The 27,193-nt window shown below is 38.8% G+C and overlaps 1 protein-coding gene across 2 annotated transcripts; it reads left to right on the top strand.

Annotated features, from left to right (window-relative positions):
• On the top strand, positions 1-26,248 carry Crisp2 (cysteine rich secretory protein 2). Of its 2 annotated transcripts, XM_027387386.2 has the most exons (9): positions 1-82; positions 843-925; positions 4,069-4,146; positions 8,428-8,544; positions 19,336-19,423; positions 21,089-21,231; positions 21,666-21,763; positions 23,709-23,797; positions 25,633-26,248. In XM_027387386.2, the coding sequence occupies exons 3-9, from the start codon at positions 4,078-4,080 to the stop codon at positions 25,758-25,760; spliced, it is 732 nt and encodes a 243-aa protein (XP_027243187.1). In that variant the 5' UTR covers positions 1-82; positions 843-925; positions 4,069-4,077; the 3' UTR covers positions 25,761-26,248. The 2 variants fall into 2 exon arrangements, with proteins under 2 accessions (XP_027243187.1, XP_035308799.1); XM_035452908.1 differs by lacking the exon at positions 8,428-8,544.
• The last annotated feature ends 945 nt before the right edge of the window (positions 26,249-27,193 follow it).

Raw genomic sequence — 27,193 nt, 5'->3', positions numbered from 1 at the left:
CGTCGTCCGCAGAGAGGAAGGTCAGGAAGAGCCCTCTCTGGCTCTCTCCGGGACAGCATGATGATCTTGCTGTGAAGCCCTGGTAAATATTAGGGCAGACAGGGATTGGGGATGTGACCAGGGAATGGAAAGTGGGTGAATTTAGTGCAGAGAAAGATGTGTGGGGTGAGCGGAGCCATCAGCAGATTCAAGGACAACCATTAGCTCACTTTCTTAGCAAGAATCCGCTAGAGGTTTCTCCTGACCATAAGAGAGACATGGTCCTGTCTGTATGATTTCTACTGAGTCACCTAGAGGGAGCTTAAAGCCATGTCCAAGTCTTGACTTCTCTGCAGTCAAATTAAAAATGTCAGTGTTTCTTATTGTGTAGGTGTGCATTTATATGACTCCAGCAATTAGATCTAGGGTCATTCACTCCTCTGAACTTTCTGTCTTTGACTTCCAGAATAGAAGATGGGAAGCTATATTGACCAAACATTGATGCATGTAGTTGAAACACTGTTGTAGTTGTAGACACCATCTTTTGAAGAATGTGAAGACTGAAGAGCTAGGTCAAAGTGGACACCAGTACATACTACAGTTTTCTAGGGTGGCATCCAGCCAATGACTACTGAGTTAGTTAAGGAGACACACTTTTGGTCTAGTGTGTGAAGGAAATGCTAAGACACAGAAGCACAGTCTGGTCCCCAAAGCATAATATTGTGTTAATTGTGACATCTAATTGTGAAGAATTAAGTGGACATTAGTGAACAGTCAGGTTTTAAGTTTATGACAGAGAGTGTAGACAATATCGGTAAAGGTATCTATACATCTTTGTTTCAAATGCTGTTTCTGTCTTCTAGGACAATGGAATCATACATCACTCCCCTGACATTTTAGAAGAACCATGTCAACCTGATCTTAGAACACCAGAAGAAAGGACAAGGTACTGTTCCACTCACATGTAGGAAGGGTAAAATGATGGTCAAATTTTTAACTAAGTATGAATGTAGGTATCAAGAATAAAATAGAAAGTGAGGGAATGCGTAAGACATATTTTTTTCTTGAATACATTTTCAGAAATGGTGTCCTTCCCCAGACTTAGTGAAGATGACTACAATTCGGATTGGAAAGAATATGGGAGAGGACTGTGTGGTCTGCTGGCCTACTAGATTTTGGAACTGTGGATCATACAATGTAGACACACTGAGTGATGTAGCTGTATAAAAGCTTCAGAGTCATGTATATGCCTTTCAATGAGGATGCAGTTAATTAATTTTCCTTATGTTAGGGAGGACCAGACTTCCAGCACTTAAATATTTTATAGACTACACTGTTTTTTGTTCCCTGTAACACTAGGAAGAAAAAAAATTTAAACAATTCTGAAATTAACATTAAACCAGATTACAAATCTTTATGGAAATATCTGACAGGGTTAAGCCAGATTTAGGCACTGCAAAAGATAATAAAAATACTGATATTATCCATTTATGGTTATGCATATTATACTACATGTGTATGGCATTAGAATTTTTGTGTAATTGTCTTTGGTTTTTTTAAGTAAAACTATAGAAATTCTTATTTGAGTAAGAGAACTGAAGCTCTGGTGGATTTCCCAATCCTGATGGTTTCCAAAGACTGTATCTTAATGAATATTAAGCTACAGATAGAAATAAAGGTCATACGAAGTTTATTTCACAAATGCGTTCAGCTATAAGATATGTTCTACTTTTCAAGAATTAAATAGTCTTATATAGCCAATATAGACACACCAGACTACAAAGACATAGCCTAGATTGTAATTTGCTGAAGAACCCAACTGATTAGGAGGCAAAGGTTTATTCTACTTGCTCATGTTAATAGTTTAGATATGAACTAAATAAAAGAGTTGGCGGTGAAATTTGAGTCTGTTGGTATGAAAAACTCCATTTGTGGGCAGTGTTGACTGGGACAGATGTAGAATGTGCCCGGAGACAGTTTTGATGTGTAATCTGTCCTTTCTCTACACCTTCCTTCTTGACACAGAGAAGGTAGATATTTCAAGTGTCCAACCAACAGTAAGCAGCCATTCATTATTATTATTATTATTATTATTATTATTATTATTATTATCATTAGTTCAAATTAGGAACAAGCTGGTTTCACATGTCAATCCCTTCTCCCTCTCTCCCTCTCATCACTCCCATCCCTCCTCCCCACCCCATCCACCCTCCACTCCCCAGGCAGGGTAGGGCCCTCAATGGGGGCTCCACAAAGTCCACCACATCATCCTAAGCTGGGCCTGGGCCCTTTTCCATGTGTCCAGGGCAGGAGTGCATCCCTTCACATGGGATGGGCTCTCAAAGTCCCTTCTTACACCAGGGAAAAATACTAAACCACTACCACGGGCCCCCTGGAGTGCAGAGGCATCCCCATTGACATCTATGCTCAGGGGTCTGGATCAGTCCTGTAATGGCCTCCCAGACAGCATCTGGGTCGATGTGCTCCCCCTTGTTCAGGCCAGTAAGCAGCCATTCTAATGTGAACATTTTAATCATGCCAATCACTTTAATGTTGCAAAGACTAAAATATATATTCTTTTTTTGTGAATGAGGAGAGTTTACTGGAATAAGTTACACTGACTTCGGGTATGACTGAATTAAGCATCTCAAATGACAGCACCAAGCCTATATGTGTCCATTTTCTTGAGTGTTGACTTGATTTTCTAGCTTTAGGTTGTTGCCATTAACAACCCAGTCACTGATTTTATCATACAAGCAAGGAAGCTGAGACACAGAGAAATGCTGGACTCACAGAATTAGGGTGGGACTAGGACTCAAACCCTGCTGAGTGTGCCCAAAGTGGTCAATCCAAAATTCACCCTCCCTGTGTGCCAAGCCTTTTTGCTCCAGTGTGCCAGTTGATTTTCTTAAATTTAAAATATATATTCTTAATTATATCTACCTGTGGTATCAAGAATGGCATCAACGAACTCTTTTAGCAATGCTATTACAGAAACAAAAACATCAATTATATATATGTATATATATTTTATATGAAACTTCGTATTCACTATGTAAATAAATAGCATAGCTAATTCTCATGTTTGTCATCTACACTAGAACTATGTTTATTGGGAAAGTGAAAAAGTGTGGTATTTGTATGTTTCCATGTCACTTAATATGTGGTTACATGATATGAATTATTACAATAAAGATAAAGGGGCTCCATGAGGCTGCATTAATGATTTGCTCTTTGCAAAATAAAACTGGTTTTTGGTTTTCTATGTGCAATGTGTTTGAAGTCATTACCGGTGGGTGATGATGGGAAGATAAGTATTTCCCCAACTGAGCTGCCTTGAGTACTATCCCAAGGACCCAGGATGTGTCATCCTCTTTAGAAGAAGCAATATGGGGATGAGCAAGGAGGCCTTTTAACATACAATGATAATATTAAACAACCTTTGTGCCTTTTCGTGGATTAACCAGAACTGAGTAGAGGATTTTAATTCATTAACTATATGCTTGTTTTTCTACACCAGAACTTTCAACAATAATACAAGCATGAGGAAAAATAAGCATAATTTCTAATCTCTCTCCTTGAAAAATAATCTCTTCTAAGGTGTTTGGTCATTTATTTTGGCATAATCCCAACCATGAAATCGTGACTAAATTCTAGTGTAAAGAGATAAATAGTTCTCTTCTAATTGAGAATAGTAAGATGGGACACAGTGAAAACAAACTGCACCCTCTCCCCCACAATGAAATGGATAATGAATGTCAGCATCCTAATTAGCTAGGAAGGAATCTCTTTTCCCAACACCATTTGGATGAAGAAAAGGCAACAGCAGTTTCCAGGAAGATGCTAGGAATTCCCTGGTCACTGCGCCTGCAAGGCATGCAAGTCAAGGACAACCATCAAGCTTTTTTCATTTCATGTCCCTTTTAGAGACAAGGGGGCTTTCCCTGCGATTATATTTGCACTATACAGTGACCTTCAACTGTTAAATTGTTAGAACTCTACAGGTGCTTGGCATACCCTAGATCACCCAATATCCCCTGTCTTGAGTCTCTACACTCCTGACTTCAGTGAAGATGTTTGTTTTGACAGCTTCCAGCCATGGGTTGGTTCCAGGTGATGCTGCTTCTCTTTGCTTTGCTGCTGCAATCAATGCCCTCAGAAGGAAAGGTAAGTTTAATGTGGAAACATCCTCTCACAGCCATCTGACAACTTTGGGAAAGGACAGGCTGCTTTGAGAGCAGAAGAATCCAGCATGTCTCATAGGTGACAATGCTATCATGGTTGTCTCAGAGTACTTCACAAAGAGGCAGACATAGGGGACTAAGCCATCACTAGTGGCTGTAGTGGCCACCAGTCACATGTGCCTATTAGATACTTGAAAAGACAAAGACTATTCCAAGAAGGTTAGCAGGCATCAACAATGTAGCACAAGTTGAACAACAAACTCATCTAGTATTCTATGTTAAATAGTGAGATAACAGTATTTTGTATAATTGGTTAAATAATACATGAAGTTTAGAGCATGATTGTTAAGAATTACCAAAGACTTGCTGGCTGAACGGTAGAAATGTATTTTCTACAGCTGTGGGCGCTAGAAGTCTGAAATTGAGTTCTTTCTGCAGACATGCAGATATAGGAAGGGACTGATGCCTTCCTTTCTATCTTTTTTTTTTTTCCGAGACAGGGTTTCTCTGTATTGTTTTTGAGCCTATCCTGGCACTCACTCTGTAGACCAGTCTGGCCTCGAGCTCACAGCGATCTGCCTGCCTCTGCCTCCTGTGTGCTGGGATTAAAGGTGTGTGCCACAAACGCATGGCTTGCTTCCTTTCTATCTTACAGTGATTTCTGCCAACTGTTGCCCTTTGACAAGTGGCCGTGTCACTCCAACCTCCTCCTTCATGTTGACATAATCTCATCTCTATATGTTTTTCATAAAATCCCTTGCTGGAGAGTCAGGTTCCACTTTGGTACCATATTTATGGTACCACATTAGAATTAGAATATGGAAATATCTTTGGGGCAATTACTGAACATATTACAAGTACATATATTGCTGAAATTTACTTATTTTACATTTTAATAGGCCATCTGCATTTAAAACCACATGTTATCCCCAAATTATATTCTTAAAATACAATATGTTACATGGGTTTAAAGAGCTAACTGATTATGGTTCTTCTGTATTTTCTATATTCTTTATTTCATCCAATTTCCATGTGATTGCTACAGAAATTTAAGAATGTGTAATCTTAAATTTGCATTTTCTTTACCTTGCTCACTATATTTATCTATTGTTCTTGTTTACAAATAATTGGACTTGTTTTTAAATTGAAAACCTAATTCCAATGTCTCTTTGTGTTTACCAATGGTCATGGAATTAGCACATAAAACATTGTTACTGTGTGAAATTTTGAATTCAGGCCCCCTGTTTCACCTAAGACTTCAAGCTTTAGTGATCTCAGAATAAGGCCAGTCATCCTTGTTAGCATGTGTAAGTCTCACACCTGGAGTTCACCTTCTGGCATGGAGGCTTGTGAATATGAAGTACTGCGGTGATTGTTACCATTCTCACACTCTGTTCTCACTTTTCGAACTCAATACTAGCCAGAAGTGAAGACTTCAATAGTTTTTCAAACCTCATTTGGCATTCATAACCAAAACCAGTCTGTTATAATAGTTAAATTCTTAGACTGGAGAGAATTTGATTCTTACTCCAAAGGCCTTTATTTTTTATTTTTTTAGGCCTTTATTTTTTTAAATCCTTTTTTTTTAAAAAAATTAAATTGGAAACAAGCTTGTTTTACATGTCAATCCCAGTTCCCTCTGATTCCCCTCCTTCCCTGCCCACCACCGGGCCCATATCCCATCATCCCCTTTCTGCTCCCCAGGGAGGGTGAGGCCTCCCATGGGAGATCTTCAAAGTCTGTCATATCATTTGGAGCAGGATCTAGGCCCTCCCCCATGTGTCTAGGCTTAGAGAGTATTCCTCTATGTGGAGCAGGCTCCCAAAGTTCATTCGTGTACTAGGGGATAAATACTGATCCACTACCAGAGGCCACATAGATTGCCCAGACCTCCAAACTGACATCCATGTTCAGGGGGTCTGGAACAGTCCTTTGCTGGTTTCCCAGCTATCAGTCTGAGGTCCATGAGCTCCCCCCTTGTCTCAAGCCTTTATTTTAACAGTTTCCCATCTTTTCTCCCTTGAATGTTTTTTTCTTCCTCCTGGACATAAACAATTCTTTTTTGACTTCCTGGTCCAACTCTTGGCTTTGATTCCTAAAAATCATTACAAAGCGGATGTCACTGGGTTTTTGGATTACTGATTACCTCACTCAGCATGACTTTCTACACTTCTCAGCAGTCCTAGAAACACTGTTCATCTTTAAAATCCCAATCCAGAATCATCTTTATGAACTCTTTGTTATCCTCAACAAATTGATTCCCTCACTATATCCGATTGTGGTATGATCAAATGTGAATGGATATTGACAAGTATTGGATCCTTGGTTATTGGGTATCCTCCACTGATATGATAAGCCAAATCAGACTTAATAAATCCAGATTTAATAAACTGAGCAAAGCAAAGCAGAGCACTTTCAGAGTGAGAGCATGTGTCAGGTCTGGCAACCAGGTCTTAAATACCCTGTAGGCGTGGTCTTGATCAGCTCTTGGGGGAGGAGCTGACCCTTGTTGGACATTCTGAGGGGCAGGGTCTAGAATGGGAGAAGTGAAACCAGAGTGGAGATTACCAATAGATATGTCTTAGACTTCCTGCTGTGAGTGTTTGACAACAAAATATATCTCTTTAATCTGAAGTTTTCATGCCATATATATTATGTTTTTTTCCCTCTATCAACTCCTCCAAGATACTCCAACCAACCCAACTTCATGTTCTGTGTCTCTCTCTAAAACAAAACAAAACAAAACAAAACAAAAAGCAGCCTAAACACAAAACAAAAAAATCAAAACAAACAAAAATAGTACAAAAAAAAAAGCTAAAACAAGGCAAAACCAATATAGTCTGCTTTTCATTGGCAAACTATTCTTGGTTGGGCATAGGCCCTGCCCTGGAGCATGGTTGATGTACTCACTGTGGTAGTTTGAATGTAATTGGCTCCCATGATTTCATAGGGAGTGGCATTATTAGGGGGTGTGGCTTTGGTGGAGTGAGTAAGGCCTTGTTAGAGAAAGTGTGTCACTCTGAGTGTGGGTTTTGAGGTTTCCTATGCTCAGGATACTGTCCAGATAGTCAACCTCCAGTTGTCTGTAAGCTAAGCTGTAGCCAACACCATGCCTGCCTGCACACCACCATGCTCTCCACCATGATGATAATGGGCTGAACTGAAACCGTAAGCAAGCCATCTCAACTAAATGGTTTTTTTTGTTTGTTTGTTTTTATAAGAGTTTGCCATGGTCCTGGTGTCTCTTGACAGTAATAGAATCTTTATTTTGACACTACATTGGAGGAGAAGACTGATTTGCTCTTTGCCAGCATATATCATTTACAAATAGTTTCTCCCTCTCATGACTGGGATTTTTGTTTGGTGATTCTTGGTAGGTCTTTTATGTATTGCCACAGTCTGTAAATTCATACATGCATCAGTCTTGTGTCTGGAAGACACTGTTTCCTTGGATTCACCCATCACTCTGGACCTTAGAATCATTTTGTTCCTCCTCCTGCATAGATCCCTCTTGTGGGCAGATGGCAGGGGTTTGATGAAGACATCATCTCACTTAGGTTATCTCACAAAGGACTGAGTGCTTCAAAGTCTCACTCTTCTGCACATTGTCAAGTTGTAGGTCTCTGTAATAATTCCCATCTACTGAAAGATGCACTCATCTATGGGTATAACAATATGCCACTAGGAGTCATTTTATTGCTGTTCCTTTAGCAAAATAGTAGTAAGTTTTCGTCTTGATCACATGACCTATATAGTCTCAGATTCTTTGCCCCTTTAGCATTGTTAGGTATGGGTTTCTGCTCATGCAGTAGGCCTTAAATCCAATTAAAAAGAGGCTTGTTACTTTCATAATGTTGATCCCTATTGCATCAGTATAACATGCAGGCAGATCACTGTTGTAAGTCTCACAGGTTGATTTGATTACCTTTCTTCTCTGGGCATATGCAGACTACTTCCCTAAATTACTTCTCACAGGATTGCATTGGAAAAAAAAATATAATGAAAGCTGAGCTAAAATCAGAATCTAGCATTTGTGGCCTTAGAGGAATTTTTGTTTTGCAATGAGTTACTCATCATTTCCAAGTCTTCTGCCTATAGATAGTCATTACTATTATAATTAAGTGCTGACTCAGATTTATTGGCACTGTCAAGTAGCTAATATTTTCTTTTTCTATCCGGATGATATTATGTGATAATATTTTTTTATTGAAGTAATTTTGTCACTGTCTGTGATATACAAAAATGTTAAGTTATTTTCCCATAGGATCCAGCTTTTACTGCGTTGTTAACCAACCAACCACAAGTTCAATTAGAGATTGTAGGTAAACACAATGAACTGAGGAGAGCTGTTAATCCCACTGCCAGCAACATGCTAAGAATGGTAAGATACTGTGTTGGAAATGATGTGAGCCAGCTGTGGGGGGAGCAGATGGATGTGGAGGGAGGAGCAGCTGGTGATAGCTTAACATTGTGGTTTAAAATATTCCTTGCTGCCGTAAGAACCAGTCTTCAGCAGCTCAGGAATTGAAGGGGGGGCCCAAAGTCGGTGAACTAATCACTCAATTTGATGTTTCTATCTGGGGGGTAAAACTTAACTTTCTGGGGCAAAATTTAGCTCACTGTGCCTAGTGAAAAAGAGAATAACACTCATCACATCCCTTTAGGATCTCTCTATTACCTCTGTCTCATCTTTTTTTTTTTTTGCCATGGAAAGCAGTTTTATTTTAAAAATCACATTAACATAATAGCTGTTCACAATTAAGCATATATCATTTCTTTCTTTCCACAGTTTAAAATGCATAAGCGGATATGTGGTACAGCTACAAAACACAAACCAACCGTACTTTCTTTATTGACTTCATTTGTGGTGCCTCAGTGTTTTGTGCATTTATTAGTTAGTCTTGGTAGATTACGATGCTAATGACATTAGTTTCTGTGACGCAGTTAATGCTGCCTTCCTATGCCAACCAGGCATCCTTCTGTTAGTTTTGATCACATGGGAGAAGATATTATCCATTGTGTGATTCCATCTCTGTGCAAAAGGTTCCTCATATCACGTCTCTTATCTGAACATGTTAAGATGAGTGCTTAGGGTTCATGAGATATGTAGCCATTGAAGCCCCAAGGCTCTCTTCAGTCTTCCAGTTCAAATTATGAAAGGTTTGAGAAATAAATGAAAATATGAGTCTCTGTGGCTGAAACATGATATTAGGATGGAGTGTGTAGTCTTTTGGAAGAATAAGTGCACTCACAGGTCCAACGCCAGTTAGATGATCACAGTGGGAAACAATAATAGAAAGGGAGCATTCGGGTACCTAATGACATGGAGGTATGAAGAATTCTCCTAGAGAAAACCTTACTCTAACTCAGCCGAAAGGGGAGTAGACACCAGCTGGTGGATCAGGCATGGGAAGGCATACACTGACTCAGGAGGCATTCAAGATTAGTTCAGGGAATATATCTGTGTGGCATTGTGGTCTGGTGAGGGGTGATGAAGGGTTGGAGTTGGAGAGCTAGGGCATGACAGAGAAGTAGGATTTGTTCAGTGGCTTCAACTTTTTTCTTGAGAGTCGTGGGGAGTCAGCTTAGGATTTTAACAGGAGTGATGACGTGAACAGCTCGCTAAAATTGGGCTGCATGTTGTAATTAAGGGAGGAAGAAGTTAGGGAGCTGTTGCTTTCGCCCAGAAAAGAGATGGTGATTGTCTGAGTGAAATCAATACATCAGAATAGAGTCATCTAATCGCAGTGAGAAGGAGAGGACCAGGACACAGTGGAAGAACGTCCAGGTCGGAGAGGAGTGTAAAACTTGTTAGTCCTCAAGTTTTGATTTGGCCAAAGCCCAGTACAAACAGGAAACAGTAGAGGAAGGAATAAGTCTTGTGAAAGTGAGGATGACAAATTCATGTTTATCAGGTGATAGGATTCTGAGCCCCATAGCTTTTAAAAAAAGACTTGTTTTCATTGAATTATACATTTTCCACCCTGCTTTCCTCCTCCCCTGTCCCCTTCCACCCTCCCCCTGCCTCCCCAATGCTCCCAATTTACTCAGGAGATCTTGTCTTTTTTTCCCATTCGTAGGTGGATCCATGTTTGTCTTTCTTAGGGTCCTTTTGGTTGCCTAGGTTCTGTGGGGTTATGGATTTTATGCTGGTTATCTTTGCTTTTTTGTCTAATATCCACCTATGAGTGAGTACATATTATATTTGTCTTTCTGAGTCTGTTACCTCTCTCAGAAAGGTTTATTTTTATTGTCTTTTAATTAATGTTTGTATGCACGTATTTTCATGTGTGGGTTTGTGCATGTGAGTGAAAGTGCCTCAGAATCCAGAGATGAATGTTGGATTCCCCTAGAGCTGGGGTTACAGACAATTGTGGGCTTCCTGATGCAGATGCTGGGAACCAGACACAGGTCCTCTGCAAGAAAGTGTATGCTCTTAATTGCTGAGACATCTCTTTAGCCCCAGACTGATTGCTTTAAGGGAGTGAGCTAAGGCTGTCGCTTTGTGGGTAGTAGGGATGTCTAGATATTTTTTTAATTTATTAGTTCTAGTTAGGGAACAAGCTTATTTCAAGTCCCTTCTCCCTCTCCCTCCCCTCACCCCCAAACTTCCTCCCCCACCCCCTCCACCCACCACTCCCCAGGCAGGGTAGGGCCCTCAATGGGGGCTCTGCAAAGTCCACCAAATCTTCCTGTGCTGGTCCTGGGCCCTTTCCCATGTGTCCAGGGCCAGAGTGTAACCCTTCATATGGGATGGGCTCTCAAAGTCCCTTCTTGCACCAGGGAAAAATACTAATCCACTACCAGAGGCTCCCTGGAGTGCAGAGGCCTCCTTATTGACATCCATGTTCAGGGGTCTGGATCAGTCTTGTACTGGCCTCCCAGACAGCATCTGGGGTCCATGTGCTCTCCCTTGTTCAGGTCAACTGTTCCTGTGGGTTTCTCTAACCTGGTACAGACCCCTTCGTTCTTTATTCCAACCTCTCTTCAACTAAATTCCCGATTTCGGCTCAGTGTGTATCTGTGGGTGTCTGTCTCTGCTTCCTTCAGCCACTGGGTGAGGGCTCTAGGATGGCATAAAGAGTAGTCATCAATCTCATTTTAGGGGAAGGGCTTTTAGGTTATCCTCTCCACCGTTGCCTGGATTGTCAGATCGTGTCATCCTTGTAGGTCTCTGGAGATCTCCCTGATTCCAGATCTCTTCTTGGACCTATAGTGGCTCCCTCTGATATGGTATCTCACATCCTGCTCTGTTTCCTCTATTCTTCCCCCAACTCAATGTTTCTGCCCCTCCATTTCCTCTCCTCTACTCCTCTTCTCTTGTTCTTATTGTAGCAGCTCCTTCCCCCCCACCCTCATGCCCCCAACTAGTTCGGCAGTTCATGCCACTTCCATTCCTGGGGATCCCTTAGAGTCCTTCATGTTTCCTAGTTTCTTTGGTGAAGAGCATTATAGACTGGTAATCCTTTGCTCTATGTCTAAAATTCAAATATGAGTGAGTACATACCATGTTTGTCTTTTTGTGACTGGGTTACCTCATTCAAGATGGTTTCCTCTAGTTCCATCCATTTGCCTGCGAATTTCAAGATTCCATTGCTTTTTTTCTGCTGAGTAGTACTCCATTGTATAGATGTACCATATTTTCTCAATCCATTCTTCAGTTGAGGGGCATCTAGGTTGCTTCCAGGTTCTGGCTATTACAAACAATGCTACTGAACATGGTTGAACATATGTCCTTGTTGTATGTACATGCACTATTTGGGTATATACCCAAGAGAGGAATGGCTGGATCTTGAGGTAGACTGATTCCCATTTTTCTGAGCAACCGCCATACTGATTTCCAGAGTGGTCTTACAAGTTCGCACTCCCACCAGCAATGGAGGAGTGTTCCTTTTTCTCCACATCCTCTCCAGCATAGATTGTCATTGGTATTTTTGATTTTAGCCATTCTGACAGGCGTGAGGTGGTATCTCAGAGTTGTTTTGAGTTGCATTTCTCTGATGGCCAGTGATTTTGAGCACTTTCTTAAGTGTCTTTCAGTCATTACAGATTCCTCTGTTGAGAATTCTTTATAGTTCTGCACCCCACTTTTTAATTTCATTGTTTGGTGTTTTGGTGGCTAGCTTCTTGAGCTCCTTATATATTTTGGAAATCAGTCCTCTGTCAGATGTGGGATTGGTGAAGATCTTTTCCCATTCTGTGGGTGGTCGTTTTGTCCTACTGACTGTTTCCTTTGCCTTGCAGAAGCTTCTCAGTTTCAGGAGGTCCCATTTATTAATTGCAGACCTCAATGTCTGTGCTACTGGCGTAATGTTCAGGAAGCAGTCTCCTGTGCCAATTTGTTCAAGGGTAATTCTCACTTTCTCTTCTAGAAGATTCAGTGTGGCTGGTTTTATGCTGAGTTCTTTGATCCTTTTGCACTTAAGTTTCGTGCATGGTGACAGGTATGGATCTATCTGAAATTTTCTGCATGTCCAAATCCAATTGTACCAGCACCATTTGTTGAAGATGCTATCTTTTTTCCATTGTATAGATTTAGCACCTTTGTCAAAAATAAGGTATCCAAAATACCTTATCCAAAAATAAGGTGCGTGGGTCAATATCAGGGTTTTCAATTCGATTCCATTGGTCTATCAGTCTATTTTTGTGCCAATACCAAGCTGTTTTCAGAACTATGGCTCTATAGTAGAGCTTGAAGTCAGGGATGGTGATGCCTCCAGAAGATCCTTTATTGTAAAGAGTTGTTTTGGCTATCCTGGGTTTTTATTTTTCCATATAAAGTTGAGTATTGTTCTTTCAATGTCTGTGAAAAACTGTGTTGGGATTTTGATGGGGATTGTGTTGAATCTGTAGATTGCTTTTGGCAGGATTGCCATTTTTACGATATTGATTCTACCTATCCAAGAGCATGGGAAATCTTTTCCATTTTCTGGTGTCTTCTTTAATTTCTTTCTTTAAAGTCTCAAAGTTGTTCTTGTACAGGTCTTTCACTTTTTTGGTTAGTGTTACCCCAAGATATTTTATGTTGTTTGTGGATATTGTGAAAGGTGATGTTTCCCTGATTTCTTTCTCATTGGATTTATCATCTGTATATAGTAGGGCTACTGATTTTTTTGAGTTAATTTTGTATCCTGCTACCTTGCTGAAGGTGTTTATCAGCCGTAGGAGTTCCCTGGTAGAGATTTTCGGGTCACTAATGTAGACTATCATGTCGTCTGCAAATAGTGAAAGTTTTACTTCGTCCTTTCCAATTTGTATCCCTTTGATCCCCCTTTCTTGTCTTATTGCTATAGCCAGAACTTCAAGTACAATATTGAAGAGATATGGAGAGAGTGGACAGCCTTGTCTTGTTCCTGATTTTAGAGGAAACGCTTTGAGTTTCTCTCCATTTAGTTTGATGTTGGCTATTGGTTTGGTGTATATTGCATTTATCATGTTTAGATATGTTCCTGTTATTCCTGTTCTCTCAAGATCTTTATCATGAAGGGATGATGGATTTTGTCAAAGGCTTTTTCAGCATCTAGTGAGATGATCATGTGGTTTTTCTTTTTCAGTTTGTTTATGTAGTGGATTACATTGATGGATTTTCTTATGTTGAACCATCCTTGCATCCCTGGGATGAAGCCTACTTGATCATGGTGGATGATTTTTCTGATATGTTCTTGGATTTGGTTGGCCAATATTTTATTGAGTATTTTAGCATCGATGTTCATGAGGGATATCGGTCTGTAGTTCTCTTTCTTAGTCATATCTTTGTGTGGCTTGGGTATCAAAGTGATTGTAGCCTCGTAGAAAGAGTTTGGCAATATCCCATCTGCTTCTATTGTGTGGAACAGTTTGAGGAGTACTGGAATTAGCTCTTGTTTGAATTTCTGGTAGAATTCTGCAGTGAAGCCATCTGGCCCTGGGCTTTTTTTGGTTGGGAGGCTTTTGATTACTGCTTCTATCTCATTAGGGGTTATAGGTCGATTTAAACTGTTTATCTGATCTTGATTTAATTTTGGTAAGTGATATTTATCCAGAAAGCTGTCCATTTCCTTTAGATTTTCCAATTTTGTGGAATACAGGTTTTCAAAGTATGACCTAAAGATTCTCTGGATTTCCTCAGTGTCCGTTGTTATATCCCCCTTTTCATTTCTGATTTTGTTAATTAGCATGCTCTCTCTCTGCCTTTTGCTTAGTTTGGCTAGAGGTTTGTCTATCTTATTGATCTTCTCAAAGAACCAACTCTTTGTTTCATTGATTCTTTGTACTGTTTTCCTAGTTTCTACTTTGTTGATTTCAGCTCTCAGGTTGATTATTTCCTGGCGTCTACTCCTCCTTGGTGTGTTTGCTTCTTTTTGCTCTAAAGCTTTCAGTTGTTCTGTCAATTCTCTCATGTGATTTTCCTCCAGTTTCTTCATTTGAGCACTTAGTGCTATGAACTTCCCTCTTAGCCCTGCTTTCCGGATGTTCCATAAGTTCGGGGATGTTGTGTCTACATTCTCAATAAATTCTAGGAAGTCTTTAATTTCTTTTTTTATTTCTTCCTTAACCCAGTAATGATGCAATTGGGAGTTATTCATTTTCCACGCAAATGTAGGTTTTCTGCAATTCGTATTGCTGTTGAATTCTAGCTTTAATGCATGGTGGTCTGATAAGATACAGGGGGTTATTTCAATACTTTTGTAACTGTGGAGGTTTGCTTTGCTGCCAACTATGTGGTCAATTTTTGAGAAGGTTCCATGTGGTGCTGAGAAGAAGGTATATTCTTTTGTGTTTGGATGGAATGTTCTATAGATAACTGTTAAATCCACTTGTGTCATAACTTCTGTCAGATCCTTTGTTTCTTTGTTAAGTTTTTGTCTAGTGGTTCTGTCTAATGGTGCAAGGGTGGTGTTGAAGTCTCCTACTATAAGTGTGTGTGGTTTGAGCTTTAGTAATGTTTCTTTTACAAATGTGAGTGCTTTCATATTAGGGGCATAGATGTTCAGGATTGAGACTTCATCTTGATGGACTTTTCCTATGATGTGTATGAAATGCCCTTCTTCATCTCTTTTGATTGCTTTCAGTTTAAAGTCTAATTTGTTAGATATTAGGATTGCTACCCCAGCTTGTTTCTTGAGCCCATTTGATTGGAAAATCTTTTCCCATCCTTTTACTCTGAGGTATCGCCTGTCTTTGAAGTTGAGGTGTGTTTCTTGTAAACAGCAGAAGGATGGATTCTGTCTTCGTATCCATTCTGTTAGCCTATATCTTTTTATGGGTAAGTTAAGACCATTGACATTTAGGGATATTAATGTCCATTGTTCATTGGTTCTTCTTTGTTTTTTATTTATTGTTCGTGGTATCATTGCGTGTGGATTTTGCCCTCCTGTTTCTTTTTGTGTTTGGTAAAATTAGATTATCTATTGCCAGTGTTTTTGTGGGTATAGTTATGTTGGTTGGGTTGGAGTTTTCCTTCCAGAGCCTTCTGTAGTGCTGGATTTGTGGATATGTATTGTTTAAATCTGTTTTTGTCATGGAATATCTTGTTTTCTCCATCTATAGTGATTGAAAGTTTTGCTGGGTACAGTAGTCTAGGTTGACATCCATGCTCCCTTAGTGCTTGTAGGATATCTATCCAAGACCTTCTGGCTTTCATAGTTTCCATTGAGAAGTCAGGTGTGATTCTGATTGGTTTGCCTTTATATGTTACTTGGCCTTTTTCCTTTGCTGCTCTTAATATTTTCTCTTTATTCTGTAGATTTGGAGTTTTGATTATTATGTGTTGGGGGGACTTCTTTTTGTGGTCCAGTCTGTTTGGTGTCCTGTAAGCTTCTTGTACTTTCATAGGCATATCCTTCTGTAGGTTGGGGAAGTTTTCTTCAATGATTTTATTGAATATGTTTTCTGTACCTTTGAGCAGTGTTTCTTCCCCTTCTTCTACACCTATTATTCTTAGGTTTGGCCTTTTTACAGTGTCCCATATTTCTTGGATATTTTGTGTTAGGGATTTGTTGGACTTGAGGTTTTCTTTGATTGATGAATGTATATCCTCTAGCGAGTCTTCAGTAGCTGAAAATCTCTCTTCCTTCTCTTGAATTCTATTGGATATACATACATCTTTAGTTCCTGATCATTTATCCAGTCTTTCCATTTCCAGCATGGTCTCATTCTGTGTTTTCTTTATTGTGTCTATTTCAGCTTTCATGCTTTGAACTGTTTCAAGAGCTTCCTTCACTTGTTTGGATGTTTTTTCCTGGCTTTCTTTAGATTCTTTAAGAGATTTCTTTCTTTCTTGAATTTTTTGGTTTGTCTTTTCCTCCAATTCGTTTAATTTTTTGTTTGCTTTTTCTTCTATTTCTTTAAGGGATTTTCTTGTTTCCTCTTTAAAGGTCTCTATCATCTTGCTGAGATAATTTTTGAGGTCCATCTCATCTTCATGCTCTGTGTTGGGCTTTTCAGATCTTGCTGGAGTGGAGTCCCTAGATTCTGGTGGTGTCATATTGGTCTTTCTGTTGTTGAGTGAAATCTTATTCTGTCTTCTCCCCATATCTTCTTTTAGTGGGTGCAGGTGGGGTCTCTCTATCTCCTCTTATGACCCAGTGGTGTGTGGGGTCCAGGAATTCAATGCCCACAACTCTGGATGGTCTTGACGCTCCTTGTAGTCTCCTCACTAGTTCCTAGTTCCTAGTTCCTGGGTGGGTCGGCGGAATGGAAGAGTGGGGTGCTAGCAGATTCGGGGCACAGGGAGCTCCTCCCTGCCTGGGTGTGTCTGACCCAAGCCAGCAGGCGCAGGCGGGGGTGGGGGTGGGGGTGATGGGGTGTATGTTGTTTTGGTCGGGAGTCAGGAGCAGGCAGAGACTCACTCACCTAGTTCCTGGGTCGGTCGGCGGAATGCTCTGTCTCATCTTTTTATTTCTTACCTCTATCCAGATGTATCACTTCTGGTAACCACTTTTTCCCTTACAGCTTATATACCCCAGCAGATTCCTCAAGCAATATAAAAATTACAATGTGATTACATTCTATTTTTTAAATGAATGATTACAGTGAATGCAAGTAAAAAACATTTTCCCATTTCTCTTACTTGATTAAACATTTTACATATTACAGATGAAAAATTATCTCAAGAACATATATACATTCATGTCCAAGCAGCTTGTTATAGATTAACAGAGTGTAAGCAAGCAAGGTATTCTTTTTCAGCCAGTTCCTTTACTGGAAGGTTGCATTTTGCAGTTACAAAGAAAGGTTCTATCATTTTATTTATCTCAAAAGATAATATCATACAAAAATCTTAAAAAAATAACAAATATAAACTTTTATATATGAAAAGCAATCAGTCCGCTCTGCTTTAAATCCTCAGGGTGCATATCCACTCATGAAAAATATTTTAAATCAGGAAGCTAAGGGCAAAAATGGGTACAAGGAATTAATCATCACCCTTGATCACCAGCCCATCCTCAGCGAGAAAGGCATGCCAGCTAATAATAATGGGGCTCCCCTTTTTGTTATTTCTTGACCTCAAAGAGTCCCACACTCAACTATGTGCCTTTCTAAACTTGAAACTGCTCTGGAAGACTTTCTACCTCAAAGCCATTAATAAAAACACCTTAAACTAATCTTAGTCAATATGTAAAGCTTTGTTTTAGCTATCAATGCTCACTGAAACCCATGAACACATCTCCCACATTAAGATTAAAAGAACTTGAGCTAGCCTAGCTTCTGGGACTCAGTTGTTTTTCTTAATCATTAACCTAAGCCACAGTTTATCCTAGCTGCATGACACTTCCTTGTTCTTATTTCCTATTCTCTTCAGGCCCTGCTTTATCAAGGGTGGTGGCAACACCATATCCTGCCTTTACCTATATTAATTTTCCCAGTATTCTAACCTCTATCATAATCCCTTACTATATTTTTTAAAAAAACCCTAATCATCAAAATTCTATTTAAACTAACACCATTAATGTATAAAATCATTGCTTCAGTTAGACAGTACACCTTAAGAGGACATCATCTCCATAATAATTTACAGGTAAAAATGCTCAGTAAAATGGGATATCTCCATGAGATAATCACACTACATTAAAGACAATGGGGATTCCCCCACACCCATTCACACCATGCCAGATACCAGAGAAAAATTTCAAGGACAAACATGTAAAGGCACAGCAGTTACAAGACATATTCTGGAGCTGAAGTCCTTGGGACCTTTCCTATCTGAGATTCACCCATCAGTGCTTTGCTTCTGACAGGCTGCAGTTCAGTTGCCACCTGCTGCTCCTCTGATATGACTACTGGCAGTTCCTGCTTAGATTTTGAGATTTTACTAAAAATTTTATGTGTGAAGACTATATTATTTTTGTTTTTTTTTTTTAACATGGCTCAATGACATTTCAGGTTTTGGGTCTAATAAGTTAGGCAGAATTAGAAACCAAATCTTTGAGTATCCTGTGTGAAGCATTGTGTTCATTGTCTTTCTTAGGTATGAATCAAGGCATTTTCTGGTTTTCAGAATATTCTTGAAGAGGATTGTTCTCTCTCTCTCTCTCTCTCTCTCTCTCTCTCTCTCTCTTTCTCTCTGTGTGTGTGTGTGTGTGTGTGCGTGCGCGCGCGCGCGCGCGTGCACATTTGCACATTTGTGTGGGTACCTGTGGAGACCAGAGGCATCAGACCCCCTTAGAACTTGGTTTATGGACAGCTATGAGTAAATTGATGGAAGTGCTTGGAACCAAACATGGGACCTCTGCAAGAGGGCAGCAGATTGTCTCAACCAGTGAGGCATCTCTTCATTCCCAATACTATACCCTTCTTAATGTAAAGCATTTCACAGGACACAGTGCTATTAGCCTTTATCATATTCAAGCCCATGTCTCCCACATGAAAGCAACAAGCATCAAAGGACTTTGGAACAACCCAGAGCAGCTTATAATATTAAAATATTATCAATATTTAGCATCATTCACAAACATCACGGATGTGGCTTTACAGTTAGATATTTTTCCCTTATACACATCCCTGTTGGACTTCTCTTCATGTGGATACTGGCACATGCAAAAATTCAAACAACAAAAGAGGAATTTTACTATCAGTGATAATTAGGAAATACTTCTCCAGAAGTTTTATAGGTTTGCTAACTAATCAAATTAATATGCTTTTGTTATGGTTGGATTATTAAATGTAGTTTTCTTTTTCTTTTGATATTTAGGAATGGAACGTAGAAGTAGCAGGAAATGCTCAAAAGTGGGCTAATAAGTGTACTTTAGAACACAGTAATGCAGAAGACCGAAAAATCAGTACGTATGTTACATATAGCTGCTTCATAAGTAAATAAATTCAATACTAACAGCCATTTGTAGGATATTACACTGAGAATTTGCACATAAATGCCACTTCTGCAGTCTTTCAAAGTCATTTATTTATAATTTAGTTATAATAACAGCATGGTTCATGTTTATTTTATGCAAATGTTTCATGCAATGTGTCATTTGCTCTCTCCAAGCTCATAAGCAAAGCAGAGCATGTGTCATGCCTTTTTTTACAAATATCCTCAGATTAGAAAAACAACATTAGGAAGAAATGATAGGCCAGAGAACACACTGTAGTCATGTCATACTTGATGTTTTTGTTTATTGCTTTATCAAATCTAATCACCTCCACCTCATTTTGATAATGCATAAATGCTTAGCATTTTGATATCTATTTTTCCGATAATTGTGTTCAGCTGTTGTTCAGTTTTGTTGCAAAATGCCTAAGGTTTTGAGATCATATTGAGATCCAATGTAGACTGAATATGTTGAGAATGTTTTGAAATTATGTCAAGCAGTGAAGTTTTTCTTCTCTCTCTCTCTCTCTCTCTCTCTCTCTCTCTCTCTCTCGGTTAGGTTGGCTCTCATTATGTAACCTTGGCTTCTCTAGAACTGGCTCTGTAGACCAGGTTGCTTCTGGAACTAAAGGTGTGCAATACCAAGCCCAGACTATGTGTTGTTTTCTATGTTCTGCAAGTGACTAATGTATAGATTGTTCTAAAGAAGAGCAGGACACATTTTGTGGAGCAATCCAGAACCATGATGGAGGAAACTTGGTACGCAGACCTCACACAGACTGTTTTCTTATGTCTTGAAGCATGTAGAGAAGCCCACTGTGGAAGTCATCCTTCCACTGTTTTAGTTGATCTATTGTTATTTTATCATGGCTGCTCTGATAATAAAAGAACTGTGGCGAGAGGATCAGAGTCAGTAGAAGACCGAAGCAGTCTTGGAGATCTAGTGTATTATTAGATTGTTACTTTTCCCTTCACTACTAAGGGAAGTATCTTAGAATGTTTGATGTTCATTGTATGTAGAATAGACATGTTATTTCAAGCTCACACAGATTCAGTAAGGGCTTTGATGTCAACTTGTCCTGACTGTGTCTGGTTCTCTCAGGAAGAGGATTAAGTCTGTGAAACTATTCTTCCTGCTGACAGTTGTCTCTTTGAAAATTTGTCATCTTACTTCATAAAAAAAATCCCATGGGCTTATTTTTAAGGTCTTCTTTGTGGAAACTGGTGAATGGGTCAGACAGCATAGAAAACACTCAAGTGTTGGTCACTTGTCTTTACTAAGCCTGTATCACAAAGCTGAGAGCACACAAGCCATATACTCATGAAGCATTTAGTGTCTAGATGATTGCAGTTTTGACAATGCAAGTGGAGAAGGCATTTTAAAAGAATGGAGTAGTCACAATCTATTCAAAATATTTGCATGCTTAGGCCATCTTGGATGTGTCAGATGGCTGTTTTCTTATCTGATTAATCAATCAATTAATCAATCTAAGAAGCAGTCACCCTGCTCCCACATCAACCAATAGTTATTGACCATAGAGTCTATGGCTGACATGCAGAATTTTGCATTTGTGTAGTCAATTTATTTTGCCATTGAAAGTTTTATTGTCTTCCTCATAAATACATTCCTCCCCAGAGACGAGATGTGGTGAGAATCTCTATATGTCAAGTGATCCTACTCCTTGGACAACCGCAATTCAAAGCTGGTACGATGAAAGTGAAAATTTTACTTATGGTGTAGGAGCAAAACCCAATACAGCAGTTGGACATTTCACTCAGGTAAGCAAATAGATGAAGACGCCATAGTAACGCTGTAATGAGATGACTAAAGCTTTGCCAACTGATGGCCTGTTCCTATGTTAAGTTTGAGGAGACAGGCTGAGTAGATTTTATATAGTTCTGTCATTTGACTGATACCTTAAGATATGCTTAAGATATGCTAATTTATGCCTGGGATCTGAAGAATACTTGATAGGAAAGCATACAGTATATCCTTTCATCATACATGGATAAAATAGCAATCTCACACATGACATGTTTAGTTTTAAAGGGTATTAAAATAAAATTTTATTTACTGTGATTCCTAAAATAAAAATTTTATAAGGTAGACTGTAAGAGCTACATATTTATGTTCTAAATATGTTAATATTATTTTGTGTATTTCACCAGTTTTCTAATAAACATCCATACTTTTATCTTCCATGGTTTTGTAGGTTGTTTGGTATTCAACCTACAAAGTTGGCTGTGGAATTGCTTTCTGTCCCAACCAGGATACCCTAAAGTACTTCTATGTTTGCCAATACTGTCCTGCGTAAGTATGCACTTCAGAATTAATGTGTGTCATTTTACCTGCAAACCAATATTTGAAATTTTATATAAACCAAGCCAGAATAAAAAATTTAGAACCACCAAGGGAAGGGGAAACATCAGGGCTTTTCTTTGAAGATCTAGACAACATTAATTTGTCAGAGAAGAGGGTAGTTACACAGTTCTGAATGTAAAGATCTAAGATCTCCACCTTCACTTATTTAATGATGTCCTTTCTTTGAATTATCCTTTCCTAGGTCCTTCATTCAAGGACCATTTGTGCTGTGGATTCTTCTAAGATTTCACGTTATCTGTTTTGCTGATTTCGTACTTCAGGACTGTACAAGTTTAATGCTTGAACAAAAGATTTAAGCTGTTGGCTTGCAAACAGGATGACATACCCTAATTTTTTTATACTCAGATATTTCAGTTGCTTGTTACCTACAAAAGAGAAACATCTTACATTGTTCCCACAAACTTTGCTATTCTACCTGTGTAATGACAACATAATTTTTAGTTTTTACTATATTTACTTTTTGAATGGGGTGGGGGACCACACTTTCTGTCAGACATGTGGAGAGATGGTTACTCAGGTGATAGAAGACGCCAGAAGGAGAGCTTTGAACTCAGAATTTGTTTTTCTGAAAGTACTTCATTTAGCCCTTACTAGAGAGAATTCACAGACCATGGAGATTTGTATCTAAATATATTGCTTATTCATAAAAGCATCCCATGGGCAGACACAAGAAACAGTAATGGAATGGATAATGGGAGGAAGCTGGGAATGAACCTACAGAGCATTTCTAGAACCCCCATGGTTGTTTTCTAAGTGCTCACTCAATAACACCAAACCCCAGCTGCATTGCCTTGTTCCACTTGCACAGTTAGGATTCAGATCCTTATGTATTTTCAAGTTGACTAACTGGCCCACATGGTAGTGAGCATTAAGAATCACAAATTGGCTCCTGTAAGATAATAAACCTTGGATGTTGGCACAGATCAAGACTTTGCCAACTGGCATTCTTTTCTTAGTAACCATAAAATTCTCACACATGATACCTCTTTAAATGCCAGCCAGAGGTGCTTGAGTCCATGCTACTAACCACACACAAGCAACATAAACTCACTCTCAGCAAAACGAGTAACTGTGTAATAGCTGAGCTTTCAAATAGAGTAGATTTAGTATTGAAAAGTTTTCCACTCCCACTACCATTTACGAGATATTTCTCTGGAGAGATGTGTTTTCTCAACCCACACCTGGGGGAGGGTGTCTTGCCTTAGTTATTATTTCATCTATTTGACAACGAAAGGGAAAATTCTAAATGCCAGTTACCTCAGTTTCCTTACTTAGTTTGATGAACTGTGGTCAAAGAGATGGCATGTCATTGCTAAATCTTGGTTGCCATCTTTACACAGCTTTGAAGGAACCTCAGATTCCTGTATTAAACTGGCCTGTGTCTGTGTCTGTGAGACATTTTCTTGATGGCTAATTAATACAGGACGACCTGGCCCACCTCTGGCCATGTAACCTTTTGGTGTTGCAGACCTGGACCATGAAGGAAGGGTAGCTGAACTTGAGCTGGGGTACCGTCTATAAGCAGAATTTAAACCACTACTGTGTCTGCTTCAGCTCCTGCCTCCAGGTTCCTGCCTTGGCTTCCCTCAATGATGGACTGTATCCTGTTACCTAAAATAACACACCCCTTCCACCAAAGTCACTTTTAGTCAGTTTTATCTCAACAACAGACAAAAAAACTAGAAAAATGCATTCATGTCTGAAATGTTCTCTTAGTTGCTATTGTTGCTATGGAAATCAGTTTTCAGTTTGGTTCAGGAAATGATGTAAACAAAGTTGAAAACCATGAATAGCCATGTATATATGTTCACTAATGCTTCAGGGCATGAAATGAGCAGCTAAGGGAAAAATAATGGTATGTTTCAAATTTCAGGGGCAACAATGTGTTGAAAAAGAGCACTCCTTACCAGCAAGGGCTACCTTGTGCTAGCTGTCCTAATAACTGTGACAAGGGACTGTGCAGTAAGTGTGAAGGGATGAACTACTGCTTGTCAGCATTTTATTTTATTCTATGAACTGTCTAATCAACTAAATGATGTATTCTTAGAAAAGGAAAAAAATCTGCCCAAGAAAAGCGTTAAAATAAGTATTTTTTTTTTTTTACACCTCACTAACTGACATTTTTTTTTTCGGTAAAGAATTTTGCCCATGTTATAATTGAACATTTACCACCCCCCAATGTGATGTGCAGAGGATTTTTTAGTATCAATAACCCCAAAGTGGTATTTAAACAATGAAAACATGGTGCTGGAGAAATAGCTCAGTAATTACAGAGGACCTGAGTTCCATTCCCAGAACTGACCTTGGTGGTCCACAACTGCCTGTGACTCCAGTTTCAGGATATCTGATGTTGTCTTCTGCTATCTCCAGATACCTGCATACAGGTGCTGGACATACAGACACGAAGGCACATATAAACCCATAACTGAAAAAAGGAAATCATGCTAACCAACATGAATTGACATCATGCTTTGCCTGTCTTACATCCTGTAATGCTAGTCTTTGCCTATGTTGATTTTCTCATTTCTACAGTATACCCAGAAACTTAAAATGATCACTTTTCTTGTAATTAGGTGATTGTATTTTTGCAAATATTTAATCACAATATTAATATGCATGCAGTATTGGCTTATAGATAAAAGGCTACAAATGAAAGAATAACATAAATGCCATATATCTTATTTTTTCACTAATATAGAGAGGCATGACTATTGTGTCCCAGAATTTAATGATTTTTTTAAAAATTGCTTTGAATGGTAGAATTGAATCACTCATTGAGATTTTTACCTATCAAGCATGTTCACTTTTATTTAACATCATTTCTGACTCAATTGTATACCTATAATTTAAAAATATTAGTATCAAACATGCAAACTAATAAGAAAATGTGTTAAGTGACTATAACTCTTCTGAATTTTATTTGCTAAACAGTTTTGAATATATCCTATTTTTACTGAGTATTCAACAGGAAATTTAAAAAAAAGTGTCAGTCATGTTTTATAGAAAAATTTCCTTGCACAATAATACAAAAGTCATGAGTGGGATCAAGTTTAGAAGTAGTGGGTGAACAGTTTAAATGCAATGGGTATTATTTTACTATGAACCAAAGGAAGAGTGTTTGAGTGTTGTGTGCATGTTTGCCAGGAGAAGAGGGACTATACCAGCTTGGTTTCTGCTTAAATGCAGAGTTGTTGGAATTCCATGTCCTTGAGGTTGTAGGAGGCCTGTAAAGCGACCACACTTAAAATCTACTTTGAGGTTCTGAGGAGTTCAGGGGAAAACATGGCACCCTGCCCTTGTCTCAGTTCATTCACAAAGGGCATTTATTCCTGAAAGTATAAAGTTGGATTTCCAGAATGTGAGATGAGAGAAAGAACCTCTATAACAAGTGTCTTGGAAGATTAGCCATGAATGTGGCCTTGGGGACTTGAAATGGACTAGTTAGTTAGACTAAGGAGCCAATTTAGTTTACCATACACTAGAACAACTAAATTTGATTAGTGGGTTCTGTGTCAGACTCAGCAGCTGGAGATATGCTTATATCTTTTTCTTTCTCTTTGACTGACAGGGATATAAGTAACTCAATTCATTTTAGGAATATACCATTGAAACCAAGAGTTATGGGTGAGCTGGTGAGCTCAGCCAAGGTGGCCCCCTGAGTTACTTGAGATCACCTCAGTGGCAATGATGCTAGTGTGTTTCTCCTTCCTACCTCTCCAAGGATGCTTTAACTGGTGCATTTTCTGCTGCTACTTCAGATGATGGCAATAAGATAACGAAATCTCTTTTCATTGCAGCCAATAGCTGTGAGTTTGAAGATAACCTTAGTAACTGTGAGTCCTTGAAGAGCTCAGCAGGCTGTGAACACGAGTTGCTCAAGGAGAAGTGCCAGGCTACCTGCCTGTGTGAAGGCAAAATTTATTAAGATGTCCAGGAGTACATGCAAGGGGATGCAGCCTTTAGCTGAGACATGCCAGAGAAACCTATAGCAGATTAATGAAAAGTTGGACCCCAAGTGACAAGGCTTCTTCCATCCCTGGATTTATACAGAAATCTCTTTCATACAGCAATTTAAAAAATGTCATTTAGGATGACAGTTTTGGATTATGACCAACGTTGGTGTTTCAAATGTAGTGAACTGAATCGAGTGGAGAATTTTGAAAGTTGTATGAACACAGATCATTCATCACTAGAATTTTGAAAGAGAGAGAGAGAGAGAGAGAGAGAGAGAGAGAGAGAGAGAGAGAGAGAGAGAGAGCCATATGTGTCCTAAAACAACTTGCAATGGATTAATGGGCTGTAGTAACGTCACCATCAACCTACTTTACTGTGTCTACCAGGATGTATTTTCTTATGTCCTTTTAATTAAACACAAGTAATCATCATTTTCAATAAAGAACTCAAGCAACTACATGGATACAATTTTCATGTAATATTTATACAGCATATCGTTTTAACTGCTAATAACTAAGCACAGGGAAATAATTATACAGGGAAAAATCTATTAGATACTTAACACTAAATTTAAACAAAAATATAACAATTGTATGTTGATTTTATTTCACATATATAATTAATCACTATATAGAGGATGTAGTTCAACATAATATACAAGCCTAGTCATATGATGAAACTATTAAGATTAATAAATGTCCTTGAGAACTTAGCATTCATAATTCTGAACATTTCATTCGAGATTGTTTGACAATAACATGTAAATCAGCTCACTTTCCATAAGATTAAGTACATTAAATATCCCAAATATTGAAAGGTTACCAGAAGTAGCCAAAAACTAGGTCTGATTAAATAGATGGTGACATACCATGAGCTACCAATTTCCCCAACATGAAACAGATATCTGAATTTTTCCACAACACTGAAGAAAATGAATGCATACGTCTCAAACCTTTAAAAGAAAATTTCCAGGGCTACCTGATTTTCCCACAGAATTCTGCCAAACATGTCAAAAAGTATTTAGAATTGCTGTACGGTCTGTTCTGGAAAACTGAATGAAGGAAATATTGGTCAGTTCATTCTTTGAGATTATGTCATCCTAATACTAAAATTTAAGGTGAAAAAAAATACAGATGTATAACTATGATACACATGGAAAAATCCTAAAAGGACACTTAGTAAATTGTTCAGTAGTAAACATCAAGTGGATGCTGAAGTAAGACTTGGAACAAGTTCCTAGAATAAATGGCCTTTTATTGTGTATCTAGAGGATTCATTGCCGTTGTTGAGCACATTCATTCTCACCTCAGACCCAAGTGTGTCTATGGAAATCTCCAGAAAGAATGTTTCTTCATTGTAGCTTTGAGAAATCAATTGTCTCTTAAACTGTTTTGTGTCGATTCC

The sequence above is a fragment of the Cricetulus griseus genome (genome assembly GCF_003668045.3).
Source record: "Cricetulus griseus strain 17A/GY chromosome 1 unlocalized genomic scaffold, alternate assembly CriGri-PICRH-1.0 chr1_1, whole genome shotgun sequence".
Taxonomy (NCBI): domain Eukaryota; kingdom Metazoa; phylum Chordata; class Mammalia; order Rodentia; family Cricetidae; genus Cricetulus; species Cricetulus griseus.
The sequence above is the reverse complement of the archived record's forward strand: the minus strand, read 5'-3'. Positions and strand labels throughout refer to the sequence as shown.